General features: G+C 46.3%; 1 protein-coding gene across 8 annotated transcripts in view; it reads left to right on the forward strand.

Annotated features, from left to right (window-relative positions):
• The window catches only part of BCAS3 (BCAS3 microtubule associated cell migration factor), a 602,771-nt gene that overhangs the window by 31,613 nt on the left and 557,487 nt on the right, over window positions 1–13,671 (forward strand). For all 8 annotated transcript variants that reach the window (XM_061605390.1, XM_061605386.1, XM_061605382.1 and 5 more), the window contains exon 7: window positions 4,378–4,450. In XM_061605390.1, coding sequence (XP_061461374.1) covers window positions 4,378–4,450 — 73 coding nt within the window. The remainder of the gene's footprint in view (window positions 1–4,377; window positions 4,451–13,671) is intronic.

Consider the following 13,671-nt stretch of genomic DNA (forward strand, 5'->3'; position numbering starts at 1 on the left):
AGGCCCAGGAGTGGGCAATGGAATACAGCTGAAGTGGTGTGAAGGAGCTCTGGCCAAAAAGCAGGAAGGAATCTGTTTGCCTCAAGGCTTGCGCCGAGACCCAGACTCCCTTCTTGTTCTGTGGACTGCAGTCCCGTGTTGCGTTCCTTGAGAGTGTAGTTACACATGTTAGAGCTCAGATCGCCATCGCCACCCCCCTCAGTCTCCAGTCCCACTCTTAAGTACACTTTCCCTCTTACAAATCAATGTGAAAAGGAGGGGTTTGGGTATGAAGTGATCTCGTGTGTGTGTGTGTGTCTTGCTGACACTCAGAAAAACTCAGGCTACTTTCTAATGCTTTCTTTGAACAATGGGATTGTTCTGCTGAGCTTGAGGGAAGCCTGCCAAGGAAGAAGGTAACATTGTTTCAGTTTCTTCTGGTTATTTTAGTTGCTCATAGAATGGCCTTGCTGCTGTCCTCCTGCACAGTACTGCAGGAATGCACAACGATCCAGAAAACAGGGGGTGTGGGGTGGGAATTGTAGTCCAGAATGCTCCATGGCCTTGCAGCTCCTTTGACTCCACATGAACCAAAGTGGGGATAGCCGAGCACTTGTAACAAACTATATTCAAAAGTACCGGTGCCGCTGTGCCAAAAGCCTCAGTTTGTGCAGAAACCAAATGAATATGAGATAACTATGGAACAGTCAGGAAGACTTCTCCCAGATGATCGAAGTGATCTGTTTGGTGTATAAGGGACAAGGTGGTCCTTCAGTTAACCTGCTCCATATGCAACTTGGTCCCTGCGTTCTTGGGCCATCTCTGACCAGTTTGCAGTGAAAGGGAAGCCTGTACAGTTCTCTCTTCCCAAACTGTGTGACCTGGTTTGTGCATAGCGGTAATCCAGAGTTAAACAAGCTGTGCTTTACTAGGAGCAAGCAAGTATTCTAGTACAAACTGCTCAAATCTTGCCTGCATCCCTCCCTCTGTCACGCTGGGAGGGCACAAACCAAAGCGCTGGCTTGGTGGTTACATGTGAACCAGTGCCCATGGCTTACTTTTATTTATTATAAGTTTTCTTACCTGCCCTTCACCACAAGGTCCCTGGGCAGGTTATAACAGTTTAATCACAGTATCAAAAGCAAGTAAAACAGTTTATATATTGATTGATTGATTTATATTTTGTTTATTATTTTATTTATTTTTTACACTTCTATCCTTCCCTCCATGGAGCCCAAGGTGGCATACAAACATGGTTCTCCCTGCCAATTTTATCCTCAAAAATCACCCTGTGAGGTACATTAGGCTGAGAGACAGCAACTGGCTCAAGGTCACCCAGTGAGCTTCATGACTGAGCAAAGATTTGAACCCTGGCCTCCCAGATCTCAGTCTGGCACTCTGACCACTGCACCACACTGGATTTGTCATATTGCAAGGATAACAGAGAAAAAAGAGAGGAAACCAATATCAGTTTCTGTTAACAATAAGAACAGCCCATTGATCCATCAGAAAAGATAATAATCCATCAATCTTAATTTAAACATATACATTGATATAAGTCGTCCAGACAGGTATCCAAATGAGACTGTCGATTAGAATATATACGTTCAGATGTGGAAATGGCAGTACAATCTCCACATCATTGAGTAATGGATCATCCCTGAAGTATTAAGTCTCTCTGCAACCATAAGGACTGCAAAGTTTATATACAACTATGAAAGCAAATAAAAGAAGGTAAAACAATTCCAAACAAAAGCAGCGCATTAAATGTTTTTTTAAAAAGGAGGCCCTTCCAAAACACCTGAATTGTCAAAGGCCAGTTTGAGAGAAGCAAAGCCATAAAGATAAACCAAGGAGAAACTGCTTTTATATAGGTGAATGTAAATCGTATTTGTGCTCTAAAGTGAAACCATCAACAAAACCTTTCAGTAGATCCTCGCCCCTTAACCTGAATGTCCCTGTGCACAATGCCTGCCTGCCATGCCTTCCTCTGGGACAATGTGTGGCAGGGATGGGGAATCTGGTGCCCTTCAGATGTTGCTGGATTCTAATGCTCATCAGCCCCAAACCAGCATGGCCAATGATCAGGTATAGTGGGGGCTGCGGTCCAACAATATCTGGAGTGCCGCATGTTCCCCATTGCTGTTATAATATGTAAGGGGCTGAAGGGGCCAATTCACTCCCCACCCAATCACTTTTGTTTTTCATTTTTCTTTCCTAACTTGTAGTAAACATTTTGTGGCTCCTGACATCCAGTGAGCATGCTCAGTCCTTATTGAGCTGTTTGTTGAGGTGGGGAGGCCATTTGGATTGTTCTGTTGTCTCAGGGTTTACCCGAGTATGCTGATACCTCCGTCTTGATTTTCAAGGGCCCTGTTTTGCTCCATTTCTATTGGGAGGAGGCTGAGCTTGTTCTTAGAGGTCTAATTTGAAGTCTGTTTTAGCCCACTTTGGGTTTCTTCAAGATCCTTTTCTACACAACGATTCTTTCTGCATACAGAATATTTGATGCAAATATTTTATGTTTTCATTTAGATAAAACTTGACTTGGTCTGTTGTGAGTGATGATTTGTTTGCCCAAGGTTTTTGTTTTATTTTTAAAAACCAGCTATCAACAGGATGGTTCATGTAATGCAAATATGACTTGTAGAAGGCGCTGTTGATGATGAAACTGTTTCTGTGAGTCATTAAATGTTGAATAAGCCAAGACATAATTAGGAAGGGGGAGTTCCATAGATGATTGGTAAACCTTTTATGAACTTAAATTTTGTATCCATTCCTTTAATCTTCTTGTGGACTGTTGAGTGAAAAATCTCTATCCCTGTGTTAATGGTTTTCAGATTATTTCAGATTAATGCATTTAGAAGTACACAGTTAAACTGTGAATTAAGCTTTGATGGAATGACTTTTCAACAATACTTTCTGTTGATCAAATAACCAGCATTCTAATGAGAGGCAAATGAAATGAAAGGCCCAATGATTCACTTTTTTAAACATGGGGTTTTTTTGTTCTTGTGTTGTTTAATTTCTGAGTATGGAACAGAACATTCTGCAGTATAGTCAGTTTAATTTCTTTAAGTGTCCCGTTCCTAGATCTTCAGAAATATCTCAAACTATCTTTGTGGGTATATTCCTCCCTGCCCTGCAGGGATGTTGATCTTGCAGCCCAATTGTGATGGACACTGGGTTCTCCAGGCAATCTGTTTGTTCAGCATTCATCCTGATTTGCTTGCACAACACTTACTTAATCGTTAGACTATGGACCCATCCAGATCAGGTTTTTAAATGAGGGTGTATTCTGCAACATGCCATTAATATGCATTGGTGATGGTTTTATATTGGATCATCCACACATCATTCTGCTTTTTTGGTAGTCCTGTGATGCTTCCCCAGTGCCGTCGTGTTACTGCCATCTGGAGAGGTACCCTTGCACTAGAGCGCAACAAAAGTGGGATAAAAAAATAAAATAAACCAAAACATCCATGATATGAGAGCCAGTGTGGTGTAATGGTTAGAATGTTGGACTGCGACCTGGGAGACCAGGGTTCGAATCTCCACACTACCATGAAGCTCACTGGGTGACCTTGGGCCAGTCACTGCCTCTCAGCCTCAGAGGAAGGCAATGGTAAACCCCCTCTGAATACCGCTTACCATGAAAACCTTATTCCTAGGGTCGCCATAAATCGGAATTGACTTGAAGGCAGTCCATTAAATTAAAATTATCCATGATATGAAAAATTAACAGGATTCTGGAGGAAGTAATGGACGTGCACCAACTGGAAGTGAAGCAATATTGTCTGCCCTGAAACCTTTGCAGTCACAAAAAGTATTGAAAGCAGAATTGCAAATAACTGTCCAGTCATGAGCACTTATAATCACAATATAAATGCACAATAAAAAGAATGTCTGGAGGGCTCCATGTCAGGTCTCTGTTTGTTTTCACTTGTTGGTCATAGTGAACATTCATCCTGATTTGATTGCAGGTGTTTGCACGTCTTCCCATTAATTATTTGTTCATCTTTTCAATGAGTTTCCTTGTCGCTTTCAAATTCTGCAGAGTCTGTTGTTGTTTTTTAAATGTAGATTTGTTCCACTGTAGTTCCAGAACGCTTTAATCCACTTTAATTGCACAAACCTAAAGTTCCGGTATGCTCTTGAATCCCTCCTGCAAAATGCTGACAGTCTGGAGGCACCCCCTCATAATGTATCCAGGAATTGCCAATAGTATGGCCATGGGTCCCATTTCACAGAGGACAGTCCTCCACATGGAGACCTTTGGGTAACAAGAAGGTAAAAAGTCTAAATAATAATTTCAAGGGCTGTCATAATTAAAAAACAAACAAACTCAAAATTTATTCATTTTAAAAATGAAGTCATTCTGGAATTTTTGTTCTATAGGTTCTCAGAAGTGCGACAGCTTTGCTGAGAAGAGGCCTCTCCTTGCTGTGTGTAAAAGCCTTGGATCTTCTGGGTAAGTGGACCACTTTTAGAGGTGTTATGCCTGTTGCAACAAAACAAAACAGATCCTTGCAACATTTTAAAAGCTAAAGGTTGCTGTGTCATAACCTTTTGTGGGCCAGAGCTGACTACTTCAGATATATCGAGTGTTAATTTCTTAGGTGATTCTTAGATATTAATTTCTTGGATTCCTAGGTAGGGGTGGCTTCAAAGGGGAGCAGGCACCTTTCCCAAAATGCTCCCTCAGCTTTCAAGCGCAATATGTCATAGCCAACCAACTATGTTGTTCTCTGAGTTGGAGTCATTGAAATTAATGGACCCAAGTCTTCTCTGAATAAGACTAACACTGGATGCAGCCCAGTATATTTGCATTTAATAACTTCAGTCTAGAGCAGCCTTTCCCCAACCTTTAGGTTCCTAGATGTTGTTGGACTACAACTTTCATCAGCCTCAGCTGATGAGGCTCAGATTATGAGAATTGTAGTCCAGCAACATCTGGGAACCCAAGGGTTGGGAAAGGCTGATCCAGACTAACTTTTTAATACTATAAAACATAGAATGCATTAATATCCAATTATAGCAAAGGGACGTTGTTTTTCTCCTTTCTTTAACAAAAGAAAAGAAAAACAGAGCTGAATTCTGTTCCCTTTGCCTCATTCTGTGCCTGTCTTGCTGTTTTGTGGCATCGCAGCATCCACACAGCGATGCCTACAAAGAACAAATTTGCACATCTTGCTAATCTCTCATGCCACTTCCTCTGAAGATGTTCCTGGTGGATGGCGCCTATTGTGTTCTAACTGGGCGGGGTGGGGGAGACACTGTCAAAAGACTGTCCTTTTGGATATGTTTATGACTCACAATGCTGTTTACACTGGTGATTATACACTTGTCAGGATGTTTATAATCGCACAAGCCGCCTTTTTGGTTGGAAGGACTGCACGCACTTCTTGGGCTAGAAATGCAGCTTTCCAGTTGCCTGTTTGCAAGGGCTTTTCTCTGTAACTCGTATCCAGTCCCATTCTCTGAGATATCCCAAGGAGGGTGTGCAATTCAACTCACAGAGAAAGGGGGAGGTCACGGATATTGTTGAGTCTGTATATTCTGTGATTGGGGGGGTTATGGGTCAAGGGCAGCTGAGAAGCAAAAATGGACAGCAGAGGCTTACAAACTTTCTACTTTTTAAAGAAAGCAAATCTATGGCACAGTTGCATTTGAAATACTGTGTACAGTTCTGGTTGCCTCACCTCAAAAGATGTTGTAGAGCTGGAAAAAATTCAGAAAAGGGCAATTAAAATGATTAAGGAGTTGAATACTTTCCCTGTAAGGAAAGGTTACAACATTTGGGGCTTCTTAGTGTAGAGAAAAGGCAAGTAAGTTTGGGGGGGGGGACAGTAAAGGTGTGTAGAATTTTGCATGGCATAGAGAAAGTGGATAGAGAGTTTCTCTCATAATATTGGATCTACTATCCATTGAAGCTAAATACTGGCAAATTCAGGGCAGACAAAAGGAAGTATTTTTTCACACAGTGCACAGGTGAATCATCGAATTCTGCCCCACAAGAGGTTGTGATGGCCTTAACAGAGCATTAGGCAAATCCTTGAGGTTAAGATTATGAATGGCTACTAGCCACAACTTTTATGTTTTCCATAGGAAGTGGGCCATCACTGTGGGAAATAGTTCCACCTATCGTGCGAAGGCAAGAATGTTTTTGAAGTCAAGACTAGGGACGTCATGCCCCTCCCACTCTCCAGTTCATTCTTGCCTTCGTACGAACAAGATTGGAATTTCACGTAGCATTTAGCTAAGTCTCGTATTTGTTTCTCTTTTTCTCTTCAAAACCTTTTTGCTGTTTTTTGTGTCTAGCCTACTGAGGATCCCCTCAGAGACCGCGGCTGCGGCTCTCTTCCCCCTTTCCTCAGGGCTATTTAATTCCTTTTATTCCCTTGATTGGGGTGCTCTGAGACCGCGGCTGCGGCTCTCTTTATTTTTGCAGTTTCAAGCCCCCTCCCCCCCCCCCGTAGCCAGGGGGCTCCCTCAGTGACCGCGGCTGCGGTTCTTCTTCTTCTTTTTTTTTTTAGATCGCTTTTGATCGCTTGTGAGGGAAGGGGAATCCCTCTCCCTCCCCCCCCCGATCGTTGCCGCGGCTGCGGCTGATCCGATCTCTGCGGGAGCTTGCAGCTGCGGCTCCCGCCGTTACTACCTTACCGCAGATCGCCCTCGCTACGTGGCTTAAATCCCACTGCGAAGGGCTTTACAGACCGTGACGGCGGCTCTCTCTGCGGCGGCTGCCGTGTGTTCCTCTACCTGCTCTTCCAGAGTTTCTTTTCCAACCGCTACTGCGGCTTTCGGCGAGTCCGTGCTGGCCAGCCCTTCCCCCAGTTCGCTTGCGACGGCCGCCATTGCTCCTTCTCCCTCAGCCCCGTTTTGATCGTTTTTTCCCGCCGGTTTTTTTTCCGGGCGCCATTTTTTGAAATTCAAAATTCCCGCCTTTTTTTGTTACCATCTATTTAGCTTCGGATACCTCCCCTGCAGGCTACCTATCTGTATGTTTGTGTGTATGTGCTGCTGACAAACTTACACAAGGCTGATTTACACACATTTTTACTGTGGCTGTAATCATAGTGGCTGAATTGTATTATTAAGGCTGGAGCTTCAATCCTAGTGGGCTGGATTGTATTATCAAGGCTGGATCTTTAATCCTAGTGGCTGGATTACATTATCAAGGCTGGAGTTTTAATCCTAGTGGCTGGATTACATTATCAAGGCTGGAGCTTTAATCCTAGTGGCTGGATTACATTATCAAGGCTGGAGTTTTAATCCTAGTGGCTGGATTACATTATCAAGGCTGGAGCTTTAATATCAGTGGCTGACTTGTATTAAATCTGATTTACATTACATATCCTGCCCCCTATGGGGCCGTGAACAAGCCAAAAATCCAGCCCACAGCACTAATCTGAGTGTGCCAACTCTAAAACGGCCTATATTATATTAACGTGGATACCTCTGTGCATTCTGCCCCCTCTGTGGCAGTGCATTCGCCATCTGCCAGTGTATCCTACCCCCTCCGTGGTAGTACGCTGTGCCAGTTCGGGTCTTTACATTCTGCACCCTCCGTGGCAGTGTACTGCACCCAGGTTCATATAAGATGGCAGAACAGCCAGGCATGTCACCATCAACACACATGGTGCCAGATCAGCCAGACATGCCACAATCAGCCAAGCCACAACATACTAACACGTCTAAGACCAGACATGCCAAAGCACTGGCTAAGACAAAACATCTTTCCAGCCATAGTAAACCAAAGCGTCCTCGTTATGTTTCTGTGCCAACAACCACCACAGCACAGACACACATAAGTGATATTTTCCATTCTCCTGCTACTGCCTCTGACGAGGAAGAGTTTGTTGGCTTTCCCCCTCACGGTTCGCCTAACGAACCTACCTCTGGCTTACCGCCTCAGAGATCTGTTCCAACAGCCCACCAGGCACATACATCTCACACATCTGGTCTGCAGCTGTCTCCTGATTTCCTCCCAACTCCAAGCCATGCTGGCTTATTTCACACAAATGCAGTCACTACCACAGGTTCCTGCCATACCCCCACTCAACATGGACCAATGCGCGTTCCATGCTGCTCATCCTTCCTGCTCGCCAGATCCCTTCGATGTAGCCAGAGGCAGATGTACGGACGAAGCCTCGTATGCGGAGGAGTTAACTTTCACTGACCATGTTGAAGGAGACGACTGGAGCGACTATTCAGATCATGAGGAGGATACATCGTATCGCTTGTTCAATACCTCAGATTACCAACCGCTCGCACGTAGGGTACTTCATACCCTTGGTCTCCAGACTGCGCCCTCAACTTCGTCCGCTCCAACTCTCAAAGGGGCCAAGGTCCTCAAATCCCCTGCACCTACTGAACACTACATCCCGGTGCCGGACCCAATTGCCAAATTAGCTTCCGATGAATGGGCCCACCCGCTCAAAGCTCGACGCTTCAAGAACATGGCTGACAGACTTTACGCCCTAGCCCCAGACTTCGCCACCAAGTTAGAGGTCCCTGGCATAGATGAACCGATCGCTCGCCTCGTTTCACGATCTATCTTGCCCAGGGAAGGGGAATCCCACCTAAAAGATACTACTGAACGTCGAATAGACTTCGCCCTCCGCAAGAACCACGAGGCCACTGCCCTAGCCATGCGTGCCTCCGCCTCAGCCTCCATCTTCTCCAGAGCATCTATGATGTGGCTGGATGACCTTCTAGAGGATGATAACCCTGATCCTGTCGCTTTCAAAAGAGCACTATTGAAATTACGTAAGACAGCAGCTTTTGTGGCCGATGCCACTTTGGATGCCACCCAATTAGGGGCACGAGCCATGACGACTCAAATAGTCGCTCGCCGTACCCTCTGGCTTCGCCACTGGCAAGCTGATTCAGCGGCCAGATTGAACCTGTCCAAGGCCCCTTACTCCGGATCTCTACTCTTCGGCGAGGAAGCTCTAAAGGCAGTTCTGGTTGATCCAAAAGACGCCCATAAACCGGTTCTAGCCACAGTCAAGAACATCGACCACAGGCCCTTTAGGCGATTTCCCTCCTTTCGTTCTAACCAGCCTTTTCGAGGAACGCGGCCAGGAGGACGAGGCCGCGATTTCAGACCCTATGATTCCAACGCATTCAGGGGTTCCTGGAACCGACGCTTCCAGGGCAGAGGTCAGTACCAAGGGCGCAGGGGCAACTCATCGTCCTCATATAGGGGAGGTCCTCGCCTACACAAGTAGTATTAACGCCATCCCCATAGGTGGCAGATTACTTAATTTTGGAGATCGATGGCTGCGCCTCACTAAGGTCTCCTGGATCAGGGACCTCTTCACTTATGGCTATACCATAGAGTTCTGGGCAACCCCATCAGACAGATTCCACCCGTCTCCTTGCCCAAGGGCACCAGCCAGGCACAACATCATGCAGACAGCTATACATCACCTCTTGCACATAGCGGCAATAGAGCCAGTTCCCACAACTGAGAGATCGGAAGGGGTGTACTCCCTCCTATTTGCTGTGCCAAAACGAGATTTATCTTGGAGGGCGGTATTGGATCTCAAGTTTGTCAACCGTTTTGTAACATACCGCAAGTTTAAAATGGAATCTCTCCATTCCATTACCAAGAGTCTGCATGAAGGAGACTTCCTGGCTTCTATCGACCTTAAGGAAGCGTATCTCCATGTACCCATTTGCGTAGCCCACAGAAAGTTTCTTCGGTTTGCTTTTGGCCACCAACATTTTCAATATAGAGCGATGCCTTTTGGCCTCTCCTCTGCTCCAAGAGTATTTTCCAAGGTGCTACTCATCCTAGTGGCTTACCTTCGGACCCAAGGGGTTCATATCTACCCATATTTGGATGATCTGCTCATACGGGCCAAATCTGAAGAGCTGGCTCATCATCATTTAATGATCACCCTCAATGTTTTGCAGACCTACGGCTGGCTTGTCAACTTCGACAAAAGCCATCTCCAACCAACCCAACGCCTACTACATCTTGGGGCAATGTTGGACACCCTGCAGGCAATGGTCTTCCTGGCTCCAGATCGCATCACTGCCATCACAAGCATCGCAAGGTCCCTGATGCAACAAACATCCGCAGACGTCATGCTTCTCGCCAGAGCGCTCGGGATGTTTATCTCCACAATCCACATTGTGCCCTGGGCTCGGGCTCACACTCGGCCCCTTCAGTGGACTCTGTTGCCTTTTCAAAAAGACATTGCCAGCTCCAACCATCGCAAAGTTTGTTTGAGCCCCGCTCTGCGCCTCTCCTTCCGCTGGTGGACCAAGGTTCAACACCTCTCCAAGGGCACGTCGTTCAGAGAACCCCGCAGAACCGTCGTGACCACAGACGCCAGCCTCATAGGTTGGGGAGCCCACTGCAACTCCCAGTACGTTCAAGGGGTTTGGCCCAACGCAGAGCAATCTCGAAGCATCAACTGGCTGGAACTAAAGGCTGTCCACTTGGCTCTATGTCATTTTCAATCTCTGTTCCCTTTGCAGCATGTGCTCATTCGAACAGACAACACGTGTGTAAAATCACATTTGAACAGACAGGGGGGCACCAGGTCTCGTCCTCTGCAGGACTTAGCCTCCCTCATCTTTGTCTGGGCAGAACAACATCTACAATCCCTGAAAGCAGAGCACCTCAGAGGGATTTGGAATGTGACAGCAGACTGGCTCAGCAGACAACAGGTCTTCCCAGGAGAATGGAAACTTCATCCAGCCATTTTCCATCGTCTCCAGTGTCGGTTCGGCGCCCTCTCAGTCGACCTGTTTGCTTCCAGTCACAATTGCCAGCTTCCAAGGTACTTTGCTCGATACCTGGACTCAACAGCAGAAGCAGTGGATGCTCTGACAACACCGTGGCCAGACGGTCTATTGTACGCCTTTCCTCCCATACCATTGTTAGCCAAAACCTTGAGGAAGGCGCGAACCGAAAGGGCACAGCTGGTTCTGATAGCACCATTTTGGCCACGCCGACCGTGGTTCTCAGATCTACTGGCAATGTCAATGATGGATCCTTGGACACTTCCAGTAACGCCAGACCTCCTATCCCAGGGCCCAGTACTGCACCAGGACCCTACTTGGCTCAATCTAACAGCGTGGCGTTTGAACGGAGACACTTGAGGTCAGCTGGACTGTCTGACGCTGTGATTGATATTATTTTGGCCTCGAGAAGACCATCTACCACTCGCATTTATCAACATACCTGGGTGGCTTTCTCCAAGTGGTGTCAGTCCCACCACCACGATCCATCCCAGGCCAATGTGCACCAGGTGCTCCAATTTCTCCATAGTGGCTTTATGATGGGACTTCGACCCAACACTCTACGTCGACAGGCGTCTACTCTGTCATCCATTCTCTCAGTGTCCTCTCCTGGAGATCATATCTCCTCACATCCGTTCATCAAACGTTTTTTGAGGGGAGTCGCCCTACGCTCTCCGGCTGTTGTCCATCGGTTCCCCTCATGGAGTTTGCCGAAAGTTCTGCAGGCTTTGCAACGCCCTCCGTTTGAACCCATCAGGACTGTGCCCCTACGTATACTGTCCTTCAAGGTCCTGTTTCTGATCGCAATCACATCTGCCAGACGCGTTTCGGAGTTGGGCGCATTGTCTTCTGCTAGACACCTCTGCGTCTTCCATAAGGACTCTGTTGTGCTGAAGACTGACCCTTCCTTTCGTCCCAAGGTCGATTCAGTTTTTCATTGCAACCAGGACATTGTTTTGCCTTCCTTTTGCCCGAATCCTACCCATCCTCTCGAGAAGGCTTGGCATTCGTTGGATGTCCGGAGGGCTCTCAAGACCTACCTGTCTAGGACCCAAGAGATTCGACGAACGGAGTCTCTGTTTGTATCCTTTCATCCAGGGTCTATGGGGCATAAAGTATCCAATCCTACCTTATCCCGTTGGTTAAGGGCATGCATTACCTTAGCATATGAGTCCCTGAAGCTGCCAGTTCCTGCTAGTATAACAGCTCATTCTACTAGGTCAGCTGCCACTTCGGCTGCTTTTGCTACTAATGCTCCTGTTGCCGATATTTGTAGGGCCGCAGTCTGGTCTTCCCCACACTCGTTTATAAGACATTATAAAATTGATCGTTATGCCTCTGCTGATGCTTCTTTTGGCAGACGAGTGTTGCAACAGGTTCTTAATGAGGATTAACATGTGGGTGGTCCCTCCCTATATGGGTTGCTTTGGTACATCCCACAGTGATGGCCCACTTCCTATGGAAAATGTACCATTGGTCTCACCTGAAAGGTGATTTTCATAGGAAGGGGCCATCACGACCCTCCCAGTTGGAGGATGACTAGCGATTTTATCAATGGGTTACATGTTATTGTTTCCATATTATATTTAAATTTAAGAGTGAAGTCAAGACTTTTAGTTCTGTTATGTTATGAAGTTATGTTAGAGTCATGTTGTTATGCATGTGACTATTATGTTATTTTCCTGGCAGGCCTGTTGGCCTTGTTCTTGTATTTTTAGATATCTCTTTTAGACTCGCTACGAATGAACTGGAGAGTGGGAGGGGCATGACGTCCCTAGTCTTGACTTCAAAAACATTCTTGCCTTCGCACGATAGGTGGAACTATTTCCCACAGTGATGGCCCCTTCCTATGAAAATCACCTTTCAGGTGAGACCAATGGTACATTCTATCTCCACGTAGTATGCCTCCATATACCAGTTGCTGGGAATCACAAGTGGGGAGAGTGCTGTTGTGCTTGGGTCCTGCTTGTGGGTTTCCCATTGGGGCATCTGGTTAACCACTGTGAGAACAGGATGCCTGGCTTGATGGCCTTTTGATCTGATTCAGCAGTCAGGCTCTTACGTTCTTTTGAAACGTTTCCCTATCAACTCACTGGCCCGCAGAAGCTCTTGCATGTGTAGAAAGAGGTTTGGTGACCCTTTGTGGGGTCATCCATACCATTAGGCCGAGTGAGATAACCACCTTGGGAGGCAGAAGCTAAAGGGCATGGAGTGGACAAAGCTGTGTGTGCCACACAGTTTGCTTTGTACCCCCTAAGCTAACATGCTGCTCTCGGGTGCAATGGAGAACAATGTTGCATCCGCTGGAGGCTGCTCCATTAGGGTTAGTAGGATACTGCCCTACCAACTTCAGTCTGTCCTCAGCCAGCCCCCATCTTGCCTGCCTTCTTACTTCAAACCAGAGGATTGTCCTGTCTTTTTCCTTTGTCTCAGTGTTGCCACTTACTGTTGGGTTCCCTGTCTTCTGCCCTGTCAGTCCCAATGGACACTGGCTGCCACTCATCTCATCACTAGCACTGAAGTAAGGTACATGTGCCAGTCCAGTTTGCTTCTGTATGGGGTGAGGGCAAATTTATTACAACATAAGGTTTCACTGAACACTAAAGTCAGGATCATTCAGACCATGGTATTCCCAATCTCTATGTATAGATATGAAGCTGGACAGTGAAAAAAGCAGATAAGAGAAAAATCAACTCATTTGAAATGTGGTGTTGGAGGAGAGCTTTGAGGGTACCATGGACTGCGAAAAAGACAAATAATTGGGTGTTAGAACAAATTAAACCAGAACTGTCACTAGAAGCTAACATGATGAAACTGAGGTTATCATACTTTGGACAAATAATGAGAAGACATGATTCACTAGAAGAGACAATAATACTGGGGAAAACAGAAGGGAGTAGAAAAAGAGGAAGGCCAAACAAGAGGTGG

This window comes from Rhineura floridana, chromosome 21 (genome assembly GCF_030035675.1).
Source record: "Rhineura floridana isolate rRhiFlo1 chromosome 21, rRhiFlo1.hap2, whole genome shotgun sequence".
NCBI lineage: Eukaryota > Metazoa > Chordata > Lepidosauria > Squamata > Rhineuridae > Rhineura > Rhineura floridana.